Source organism: Gopherus flavomarginatus, chromosome 8 (assembly GCF_025201925.1).
Source record: "Gopherus flavomarginatus isolate rGopFla2 chromosome 8, rGopFla2.mat.asm, whole genome shotgun sequence".
Classification (NCBI taxonomy): domain Eukaryota; kingdom Metazoa; phylum Chordata; order Testudines; family Testudinidae; genus Gopherus; species Gopherus flavomarginatus.
Genome location: NC_066624.1, coordinates 89,616,358 through 89,628,907, shown reverse-complemented (window position 1 = coordinate 89,628,907; position 12,550 = coordinate 89,616,358). Strand labels below are relative to the sequence as shown.

Here is a 12,550-nt window from a genome sequence, read left to right as displayed (position 1 = left end):
TCAGTCTGGGTTATTCCATTTTGCACATCATCGCCACTAACAATTTGGCAGGCTACGTTAAATCAAATATACCCATGTATTCCCATTGTTTTCAGATTATTTATTTGGTGATGCCTATGTATTTGCCTAGGTGTAAGTAATTGGAATTTAGTGAATTATCTGTTGACAATGCACAGGAAGAAATAGAATCCAGCTTGTCTTCTGTTAACTGTGTTTGCTCTACAGGGCCAGCAGGAGTAAAAACCAATAAACAACTTTTTTTTTGTCGCTCAACAGCTATGAATGAAGACGCAAAAGGAGCAGATCTGTTGTGGGAAAAGATGCCAATTTTACATAGCCATCTTTTCAGTGTAGAAACATGCTGTAGGGCTGGGTGATGACAGCTGAGTATATTTGAAAAAAGATGCTTCAAGTTCTTCTTCGAGTGCTTGCTCATATCCATTCCAGTTAGGTGTGCACACGCTGCATGCACGTTCGTCGGAGATTTTTACCCTAGCAACACTCGGTGGGCCGGCAGGTCGCCCTCTGGAGTGGTGCCGCTATGGCGCCTGATATATACGCCTGCTGGCCCATCCGCTCCTCAGTTCCTTCTTACCGCCCGTGTTGGTCGTTGGAACAGAGGAGCACGGCTTAGCTGATCTCCACCTCCCTAGCTCTTCGCTCATTTATATAGTTATTGTGTACATAGTTCGTTTTCTATAGTTCTAGTTAGCATTTATATTAGTAGTTCTTATAGTAGTTGTGTATATAGTTAGAGGGGATTAGGGGCTAGCCCCTTCTCCTCACCCGGTACCAGGGCCCATGCCCAGTTCACTAGGCTTCAAACCCTGCACGACCTGTCAGCGGCCGATGCCCACAGGAGACCCGCACGACTCCTGTTTAAAGTGCCTGGGCGAATCCCACCTTGCGGACAAGTGCCGAATCTGCAAGGCTTTCAAGTACCGGATGAAGAAAGAGTGGGACATTCGCCTCAAGCAACTTTTGATGGAGGCAGCTCTAACTCCTCCATCCTCAGCACCGACTCTGGCACCGGGGACGAGTGTTCCCTCCGCACCGGAGCGCACGGTTCCAGTAAAGGCTCCTCGGCACCAGCCTTCACCGGCTCAACCTTCTGGCCGGCACCGATCCCTCTCCCCGAGGAGCAAGAGGCATAAGGCTCCTGCGGCACCTGTATCTACGCCACAGTCAGAGCATGCATCCAAGGCGGACTGCCCGGCACCATCAACTGCTGCAGCACTGCTTGCCTCCGCACCGTTGATTCCGGTCTCTCAGGAGCCGTCGAGTCTGGTGCCTACCAGCTCCCCAGCGAACGCTGTGGTCGAGCTCGTTGTGCCCTCGACACGGGAGACCTTCTCCACAGCTCGGGAACTGATTGCTCTGACGGAGCCTGAGCTGCCCCAACCCCCGGCATCGCCGGTGCGGGTTGTTCAGTCATTGGGCAAGCCCGCCATGATGAGGCCATCTTCGCTGGGCACTGCAGAATGCCCCGGTCACAATCCAGGTCCCACGGACGCTCTCGGTCCTGCCTCTCTCCTGATCCCAGCGCTGCTCTCCATCCCGGTACCGGTCATACTTGCGGCACTGCTCGAGGTCCCAGTCTCCATCGCGGTACTCTCGGCACCGGTCCAGATCCCGGCCCCGGCCTACCTCTTGCAGCCGATCTCGGCATGGAGACGAGAGGCACTGGTCGACCTCCTGGCACCGAGCTGGTCGCAGGTCCCAGTCCCACTCCCGGCACCGGTACGACTCTCAGTACCGTTCTCCGGTACCACACAGACAGGAGTCCAATGGACGCAGAGACCTGGTCCAATCGACTTCGGCTCGTCCATGGCCTTCGCATCATCCATCCGTCTCCTCCCATGCAGACAGTGCCTCCTACGGGGACTCGGATATGCATGCCCATGGCCCGGACCACGGACCTCATCAGTGGTCCTTTTGGACACCTTGGGCGTATCATCAAGCCCAAGGCGAACCGACTGGCCCATCACGCTCTGGTCACTCAGAGCCACGTGTGCCCAAGGCCACCGTCAGTCGACCTTCCCCCGCTGGTACAGAGGAAACCAGTGCACATGCACCAAACCCGCATGATCTTCTGGAGACGGAGGTCCTCCCGGACCAGGCGTCAGTGCAGGACCCACTCGTCCCGGGGCTGTCATCCTCCTCTTCCCCAGATGAGGCAGTAGCGGGGACGTCATCATCGGGGCCACCTCCGATTGACCTCTGGTCACACCAGAACCTTCTGCGGCGTGTCGCCCAGAATATCAACCTGCCAGTAGAGGAGGTTCCAGAGGTGGAGGACCCGGTAATTAGCATCTTGTCCACAGAGACACTCACCAGAGTGGCTCTCCCTTTTATCTGTTCGATCCAGGCTAGAGCAGACACTATCTGGCAATCCCCGGCTTCCATCCCACCCACAGCCAAGGGGGTCGAATGGAAGTACATGGTGCCTTCCAAGGGGTATGAGTACCTCTACGTGCACCCCGCTCCCTGTTCATTGGTGGTACAGTCCATCAACGAACGGGAGCGCCACGGCCAACAAGCCCCCGCGCCTAAATCTAGGGAGGCCTGGCGCATGGATTTGTTGGGACAGAAAATCTATTCTGTAGGAGGCCTCCAACTCCGCATAGGGAACCAACAAGCCCTCCTGGGTAGATACAATTACAATACCTGGGAGGCGGTCGGGAAGTTTGCCGAGTTGGTCCCGCAGGATTCCCACCAGGAATTTGCAGCACTCCTGGAGGAGGGGAAGAGGGTCGCGAGGACCTCCTTACAAGCCTCGCTAGATGCTGCTGATTCGGCGGCTAGAACGGTCACCTCTGGCATAGCCATGCGCTGTATGTCATGGTTGCAAGTGTCCGGCCTGCCACCTGAGTTGCAACATACCATACAAGACTTGCCGTTTGATGGACAAGGCTTGTTCTCACAAAAGACGGACCCCAGACTGCAGAGTCTAAAGGACAACCGAGTAATTATGCGTTCGTTGGGAATGCATACGCCTCAGACTCAAAGACGGTCCTTCCACTCCCAACCTCAGTGCCCTTACCCCCTACCTCGGCCAAGGCAAGACTTTGCTAGAAGACGAGGTCATGCCAATCTCAGATGTCAGTCTGGACCTCAAGGGAGTAACAATTCTGGTCCCACCAAACCAACACCGGGACCCAAATCAAACTTTTGAGGGTGCGCCCGAGAGCAGTGTACCAATTGCCTCCCCGGATCCCTTTCAGTTCTACAACCGCCTTTCCCCGTTCCTCCCTGTGTGGTCCCAGTTGATGTCAGATCATTGGGTCCTACGTACGGTGGAGCTTGGATACCATCTTCAGTTTGTTTCACCCCGTACCTCTCACCCCCCCTCCTCGTCCCTCTTCAGGGACCCCTCTCATGAGCAGCTCCTCATCCAGGAGGTCCGCAGGCTCCTCTCAATCGGAGCTATAGAGGAGGTACCGGAGGCGTTAAGGGGCAAGGGGTTTTATTCCCGATATTTCCTAATTCCCAAGGCGAAAGGGGGCCTCCGGCCTATTGTAGACCTGCGAGGACTGAACAAATTCATCAAAAAGTTCAAGTTCCGCATGGTATCCCTCGGAACCATTATTCCTTCCCTGGATCCCGGAGATTGGTACGCCACTCTCGACATGCAGGATGCATATTTCCACATTGCAATTTATCCCCCGCACAGGAGGTATCTGCGCTTTGTGGTAAATAATCGACACTACCAGTTTACTGTCCTCCCCTTTGGCCTCTCCTCGGCCCCTCGTGTCTTCACGAAGTGTATGGCGGTCGTCGCTGCTTCCCTACGCCATCGTCGAATACATGTCTTCCCTTACCTCGATGACTGGCTTATCCGAGGGGCCTCGGAGGCACAAGTCATCAGCCATGTGACCATTATCAAGGACCTGTTTATGTGTCTAGGCCTGTTCCTCAATCTAGACAAGTCCACACTGGTGCCTACGCAGAGGATAGAGTTTATCGGGGCAATGCTGGACTCCAACCTGGCCAGTTTACCACCCCCCACACCAGTTTCAGGCCATAGTCTCCCTTGTCCAAAGTCTTCAAAGTTTTCCAACAACCTCTGCTCGCACTTGCTTTGGTCTCCTCGGTCACATGGCTGCATGCACATTCATCACAACGCACGCCAGGCTGCGAATGCGTCCTCTCCAAATCTGGCTCGCCTCCGTCTATCAGCCGGGCAGAGACGCCATAGACATCATTCTGACAGTTCCGCCGAGTGTTCTCGGCTCCCTCAACTGGTGGCGAACGTTGTCCTGGGTGTGTGCAGGTCTGCTGTTCCATCCTCCCCAGCCCTCCACGTCCCTAACAACGGACGCATCCTCTCTGGGCTGGGGTGCTCACCTAGGGCACCTGCGCACCCACGGCCTTTGGTCATCCCAGGAGTTGACGCTACACATCAATGTCCGGGAGCTGAGAGCGGTCCGGCTGGCGTGCCCAGCGTTCCAGCGCCATCTGCAGGGCCGTTATGTTGCAGTATTCACGGACAGCACAACAGCCATGTATTATATAAACAAACAGGGAGGGACACAGTCCTCCCCCTCGTGTCAGGAAGCGATCCAACTGTGGGACTTCTGCATAGCCCACTCCATAGACCCAGTAGCCTCCTTCCTCCTAGGAGTCCGTAACACGCTCGCAGATCATCTGAGCAGGTCCTTCCTGGCGCACGAGTGGTCCATCCATCCGGACATTCTCCATTCAGTTTTCTGGAGGTGGGGCTTTCCCCACATAGACCTCTTTGCCTCCTGGGAGAACAGGAAATGCTAGGTGTTCTGCTCCCTACAAGGTCGCTCCCTGGGCTCCCTGTCAGACGCATTTCTCATTCTGTGGACGGACCACCTCTGTTATGCCTTCCCACCGTTTCCTCTTGTCCATCGAGTTCTACTCAAGCTCTGCAGGGACAAAGCCCGCCTTATCTTGATCGCTCCGGCTTGGCCGAGGCAGCATTGGTACACCATGCTGCTCGACCTGTCTCTGTCAGACCCGATTCCCCTGCCACTCTGCCCGGACCTGATCACGCAGGACTTCGGCAGGCTGCACCACCCGGACCTGCAGTCCCTTCATCTGACTGCATGGCTGCTGGCTGGTTGAGCCAATCGGAGTTGCGTTGTTCCGCTGCTGTGCAGCAGGTGCTGCTGGGAAGCAGAAAGCCCTCCACGCGATCAACTTAACTCGCTAAAGTGCTTCTGTCACTGGTGCGCCCAGCAGGACCTTTCTCTGCAGTCTGTATTAGTCCCCACTATCTTGGACTATTTATGGTCTCTCAAAGAGCAAGTCTAGCGATCTCTTCTCTAAGAGTGCACCTTGCAGCTATTTCCACCTCCCATCCTGAGGAGGCTGGCAGTTCCATTTTTTCCCACCCTATAGTTTCCAGATTCTTCAAGGGCTTGGAGCGACTCTATCCCCAGGTCAAACGCCCAGCCCCTACCTGGGACCTGAACCTCGTCTTAACCAGGCTCATGGGGCCCCTCTTTGAGCCTTTAGCCACATGCTCGCTGGTGTACCTGTCCTGGAAGACAGCATTCCTGGTCGCTGTCACCTTGGCTAGACGAGTCTCAGAACTTCGAGCTTTGACTGTGGATCCTCCGTATACGGTGTTCCATAAGGACAAGGTACAGCTGTGACCACACCCGGCGTTCCTCCCTAAGGTCGTCTCTGCCTTTCATGTTCATCAGGACATCTTCCTGCCAGTCTTTTTTCCAAAGCCGCACTCATCACGACGGGAACAGCAGCTGCATACTCTGGATGTCCACAGGGCTCTCGCCTTTTGTATCGAGAGGACCAAACCCTTCCGGCGTTCACCTCAGCTATTTGTAGCAGTGGCAGAATGTATGAAGGGCATGGCAATCTCTTCCCAACGGATTGCATCTTGGGTGACATCCTGTATTCGGGCATGCTATGACTTGGCTCACATTCCGACTGGCCATCTCACCGCCCACTCTACTCGGGCTCAAGCCTCCTCTGCCGCGTTCTTGGCCCATGTTCCCATACAGGAAATCTGCCGCATGGCCACCTGGTCTTCCATCCACACTTTTGCATCACACTATGCATTGGTCCAATAGTCCAGAGACAATGCCGCCTTCGGCTCAGCGGTCTTACATTCTGCAATGTCTCGCTCCGACCCCACCGCCTAGGTAAGGCTTGGGAATCACCTAACTGGAATGGATATGAGCAAGCACTCGAAGAAGAAAAGACGGTTACTCACCTTTGTAACTGTTGTTCTTCGAGATGTGTTGCTCATATCCATTCCACACCCGCCCTCCTTCCCCACTGTCGGAGTAGCGGGCAAGAAGGAACTGAGGAGTGGATGGGCCGGCAGGGGTATATATCAGGCGCCATAGTGGCGCCACTCCAGAGGGCGCCCTGCCGGCCCACCGAGTGTTGCTAGGATAAAAATCTCTGACAAACGTGCACGTGGAGCGCACACACCTAACTGGAACGGATATGAACAACACATCTCGAAGAACAACAGTTACAAAGGTGAGTAACCGTCTTTTCCTATGGCAGGGCTTCAAGTGTCTCTAGCAACATTGGAAAATAGCCCTGACTGATTCACACATGGACTGGCATTCATGTTGCCTTCATCCTCCTGTGAGGCATCAACGAGGTCTTTGGGTGGGAAAGAGCCCTGATAAGTATTAAAAGATAATATTTTTTAAATGATTTCATAAACATAAAAGCACATACTATTTTAAAATGCCTCCCTAATCCATTTTGTTTCTCTCCTGCTCTTTGTCAAGACCCTTTGTCAATAAGGTATTATTACAAATGTCTCTAAACAGGGACCCAGGTGAAACCAATTGGCTAAGGCTCATTTCAGCTAAGATGGAGGTGTTTGGCAAGAGAAAGTGTTTTTAGGAACTCAGTTGAGCTGATCTGCTCACTTATTCTCAAAATGGTTCTCAGTCAAGGAGTTTTACTGGACTCATTGCTCCTTGCTTCTTGGTTCCCATATAGCAACAGTGGCCAGAAACACCTTCTGTTATCTACAATTTGTCAAGAGACTGCATCCTTTCCTTTCGAAGATAGACCGTGTCATGACACTCAGGACGTTCTTCACCTCAGGGCTATGCTAATTTGCTATGCTTGGGAGTCACATGGAAGTTTCAGCTAGTGCAGAATGTGTCATGCCTGCTTTATGTGAGGGACAAACCGCTTAGACCATATTACATCAGTCTTGTGTGTCATTCACTTGTCATCATGAAAGCCATATGTCAATCTCCCAGGTATCTCAGAGATCAGCTATTCCTCATGCCTCATCACAGCATCTACTTACAGAAGGGACGCTTTGCCTATCTGACCCCAAAAGTAGAGCTCACATTAACTGGTGGTAGGATGACGCTCTGGAATGTGTTCCCACCAAAAATATGAACCAGAGCTCTTCTGCAGTGTGAGGTGTTGTAAATCTTTATGCTCAAGCTTTGTAGGTACAGTTGAGTCCCCTGGCTGGTAGTCTGCCATCCTTAGTCCTTTCAAGGGAGTTAATTCGGCTGCTGCAAGATGCTGAGAAGTATTCACTTCCAATTTTGCTTCTGTTGATCTAAATGATGCAAAGTGCGCTAGGCAGACTATGGAGACGGGCATCTTATACATGTAGGTAATAGTCAAAAATTTTTTTTTAAGTCTAGCACACCAAACTAAGCACTGACTTCACCCTGGGGAGCTCCATTGACCTCGTTGTGCACAGTCATTGCTGTATTTTGTCTATAATTTTCCAAGTATTGCAGTTAAAAGGAAACACAGCTTCTTTAATTAAACAGAGAACACAATTCAGGCTGATGTGAAAATGCTGACCCAAATTTGCATGAATCATAAATAAACTCATGGGAGCATGTATGACTTGGTTAGATGCCAAAGTACAGCCATCACTATTTTATTTGAATATTACAAGACTCTACAGTCAGTTAGAGAAAGACAGTCCATTTAAAATGATGCTCTGTATTCTTTGATCTGTCCCTGCGTAACAAATATCTGAAATAATGGACTGCCTGCACTGTTTGTCCAACTGTATAATTGTAGGAAAGTAGCAGAATTATGAAGAATGCAGCTGTTCCTTGAAATTGCAAAAATGACCCCTGTCATTAAAGTAATAGTACCTGTCAATGTATTGAAATTACCTTTTTATGATTTACTCTCGCATCATTACTGTACAGATTAGGAGCTGCTGATGAAGTGTTCAAGTAAGGTGGACAGTGAAGAGCCTGGAGTCTGAGTGACAGGGTGTAGATATCTTAGGTGTTATCTGGGAATGATATTCCCAATCTAGTTTAGTAGAAAGGAACCTGCCTACTTTAAAAACTTCTTCTCTGGCTGCTCTTCTTTAGGAAGGGCTGGTTACTTTTGATGCAAGCTAGCATTACTAATTTGGATTGTTCTGTGGGACGCTGGAGGAGGGATGACAGAGAAAAGCCTGCTTAATTTCTTTGCCAGATACCAAATGAAATCTAGGTCTTTTGTAACTGCTTCGAATTTGAACATAGTGATGTTTTCTGTTTCTATAAAAATTATTTATTTTTCAATTATTACACGAAGTTTGTTATTGATTTAAACAATTATCCTGTTCCATCCCTTCTAAACAAAAATAGGGAACCTAAATTGTGCCTACTGGAACTAGTGTTTTACTTAGTAAAAGGTAAGTAATTAGGTCTGGTGTTGCCACTAAAACTTGATAGTTAGTAAAAAAACAGAAATGTTACAGGTAATAACACTTTTGGAGTTTTCATATCAGAGGACCAGTTTGTGATAGTTAAGTATTGTCCAGTTTCTGGAAGTGTGTGAAGCAATACTTCCCCTACAGGAACACTAGGATATCTCCACGAGCGCTATGCCACTGCTGAGAAGCACAGCTGCTTTTATCTCTCTTAGGATGGTATACTGTGCAGACTCCCTTTTGTGACTGTTCATGTCTGCTGGCTGGTGGAAAACAGTATGGTGGTGGAGGGTGGCAATGCTACATCTATTCCCTCCCCCTTCTGCAGTGAATTGCACTCCATGGGCATTTCAGGAAATGGATCCTATACTTAGGAGATCACTGGCACTGTCAGTTTTGCTGTTCAGGAATGCAAGTCAGGGGGAAGCTTCTTGCACACACACCCCTGCATCTGTGCAAGGGCCAGCTGGTGACCCAAAGTGCCCTTTCCAGTGTGAAGGCTTATGAGTTTACCTTTATTTAAAACCACTTACTTTGAAAAATATAGAAGAATGTGAAAATGCAAAGAAACTGGATGAACATCCAAGCAGCTTAATTTTTCTGTTCCCCTTTTCCTTGCAGTTATAATTGATTCAATTTACAAAGTGACAGAAGGCCGACAGTCTGAAATATTCCATCGCCATACCGAGGGGAACTTTGACCCAAGTTGCTGCTTTACCATTTACCATGGTAACCACATGGAGTCACTAGATCTGATCACCTCTAATCCAGAGGAGGCTCGCACCTGGATCACAGGACTTAAGTATTTGATGGCTGGAATAAGTGATGAAGATTCTCTTGCTAAACGACAAAGAACTCATGATCAATATCCTTTCAAGGACATTAGCTCTGGCTTTCATTTTGGTATATCTGGTTTGTTTTATGTGGTTTGGTGTTATGGGTATACTCCACCTCCAACTCGAGACAACTGAAGTTTTGCCACTGATTGCAGTGGGAACAAATCAGGTCACTGGTTTGTAAAATTATTGTTACAAATTAAGAATATTTTTAAATTTGTATAATAATTTTTGAAAAGTTTTTCATTTCCTAAAATCAGCAGTTGGAATTGACACCATGAAAACTGATCTTTATTTTCATCTTTGTACAAAGTTAAGGACTGATTGAAACTCTTGAGAGGTGCTCAACATGATCAGTCTGCACAGAGGGTGCTCAGCACGTCTCAGCAGATGATCACATCTTACAGGAATGGAGAGAGTTTCATTTTAGGGGAAAGATCATGTTAACTTTAAATCACAATGAGCCATCTAGGAGATTGTGGAGATTGAGGCTACCAGCTGGGGAAGGATGGAGGGAAACAGATGAGGAGTGGAAGAGTCAGTTGTTGATGATAAATCACAGAAAACTGCATTCAAATAACTAACCTATAAGACAGAAATATACAGGTGATGGTAAAATTTACATAGCTGACTTCATTACCCTCTATTTGAAGGTTCATAGTCATAGTGGAGCTGTTTCTAGAAGTTTTGGATTAATTTTGGGGAGTTTTCTTGTTAAAAAAGTGACTTCACTGGCTAAAAAATCTTTCAGTTTTCCAAAAATATTTCAAAACAACAAATGTTTGAGGAAAAAACACAACATTTTTAATTTTTTTTTCATGTGGAAAATGCCTACCTCTTAGTTTTATACTTTCCCTCTCTCCTTTTCCTCTAGAAAAATTGAGGGAAACTTTTTTAAAAAGTTAAAAAGTGAAAGAAAGTAACCTTCACTTTTAAAAGTAACACTTACTCTCAGTGAGAGAAAATTATGCAAAGTAACACTTGGACTTTTTTTCCAGTGGGAAAAAACATTGAAAAGTTAGAATTTTTTTTCTTCACACAGTCTCATTATTTTATTGTGCTATCTCCTTCTCCAAAATGAAAATGTTTTCAAAAATTTGTAAAACAATCACTTCATTGTGTTTGTTTGTTTGGTTTTAATTGGAAACCTCGCCCCCGCATCTCTAGTTTTGACCAGCATTCCTTGTTTGCTTTGCACTTTGTTTATAGGAGTAAGTTGGATAAACAAAGGAAGGACTAAAGGTCTAATCCTGCTTGGCTACTCATATGAATATTATTATAATTTATTATTTGTGTAGTGCCATTGGTCTCCATGGCTCGTCACAGACATGTTGTAAAACAAGTCCCTGCCTCAGAAACTTGACAGTCTAACGTTGAAAGTAATGCAAGCGGGGTTGCTTCAGTGTGACATGCATTTGCTAGCTCCAGGGGTTTTTATCTCATATTATTAATTTTTAAATTGGTTATAAAAGAAGATAATAAGGTGAGGCATGAGAGCAGGAGTGCGTGGTAGTGGTGAAAGTCTACTAGAAAGAAGTGAGGATGTAGGGTCTGATCCAAAGCCTCTTAAAGTCAATAAGAAGACTCCCTTTGACTTCAAAGAGCTTTGAATCAGACTTTTATGTTTTAGACTTAAGTGTTTTCGACTTATGCAAGTATATAAGCTGTGATCACAACGCCCCCAATTCGGGGAAACACTTAAGCACATGACTAACTTTATGCATGTATATAGGCAGTGTTTTCTTTGAAGCTCGTGCTGTAATTATGAAGAGCCATTTTAGTGATCAGAATGTTATTTATGTAATTCTGCCTCATGAAACACTCTTGCCTAGTGCTGCAGTCAGAGAATACATCTGCCCTGTGTATCTGCTAAAGTAGACTGCACTTGCCTCCAACCTAATACCTAGATTGATGACCAAATTGTGCCTGCTAGACACTAGACTGTAAGGGCTAGAATGCTCCACACAAGTCTAGAGTAGCACTGAGAGAGGGATTGTGTATCAGGGAGCACCCTCGCTCCCTGAACTCCTCAGCAGATATAGATTACGTGTGGACATAGGATGGTGCAGCTTATTTCCCGCAAGTATGTCTGACTCTGTCTGTGCTCTGCAGTGACGGTGGGGTGGGTTGGCGAGGAAAGGGTGGGATTGAAAGAGAAAAGAAATATGTAGAGGGTGAAGGAAACATGATTAGAGGGGAGAGGAGACCTAAGGAGATGGGTTTACGGTTAAGAATGTGATGGTGGAATGGAGAAGAAGCTTTCAGAAGAAGGAAGAATTGAAAATATAAAGGTGAAATAGCAGCATGAAGAAACTAAAGCTTAAACTTACGGGAGAGAGAGGATGGAAAAACAAGAGCTGTTAATTTTTTAATAAGGGTCTTATTGAAATTTCAGTCTTGTAGTTATCTGCTTAGACTAATTTTACCGTGTGTCATTTTTATTCCATACTCTAGCACTAAATGAATTTTGTCATTGATACACATGTCCATTGAGCAAGACTCCTGGTAGTAGTCAAATACATGAGTCAAATACATCCCTGGAGTGGCTCCAATGACATAATTCTGATCCCAGTTACACCAAATCTGGAATAACTCTGTGGAAATCAAGAGAGTTACATTTATGTGTACACTAATGCTGTGAGGTCAGCATCTGGTCTATTGACTCCAGAGAAATTACACTAGGGGTGAATTTATCCCAGAGTGTTGAAGTGGACATAGTTTTGATGCAAACTATGGGCCATATTCTGTCACTTCGGGACAAATTTTGCCACCAGTACTTATATTGTGGGTCTGACTGGCATATGTCAAATTTGGCAAGGCTGGCAGAACCTGGTCCTTTGTCATTCTCCAAGATAAAAACATTCATTTTTAGTAGTTTAATCTTTCCTTAACAATATTTGCACCTGGGTGAAACAGACCTTTGAGGAAGCTGATAAGAATGGAGATGGCTTGTTGAATATTGAAGAGATCCACCAGTTGATGCATAAACTGAATGTCAATCTGCCCCGCAGAAAAGTGCGACAGATGTTCCAGGTCAGTGTACTTTTCACACAGTACAATA

General features: G+C 47.4%; 1 protein-coding gene across 1 annotated transcript in view; it reads left to right on the top strand.

Moving 5' to 3' along the window:
• Positions 1-12,550, top strand: part of PLCH1 (phospholipase C eta 1) — a 201,824-nt gene that overhangs the window by 119,019 nt on the left and 70,255 nt on the right. The window contains exons 5-6 of the mRNA XM_050966208.1: positions 9,275-9,518; positions 12,393-12,522. Coding sequence (XP_050822165.1) covers positions 9,275-9,518; positions 12,393-12,522 — 374 coding nt within the window. The remainder of the gene's footprint in view (positions 1-9,274; positions 9,519-12,392; positions 12,523-12,550) is intronic.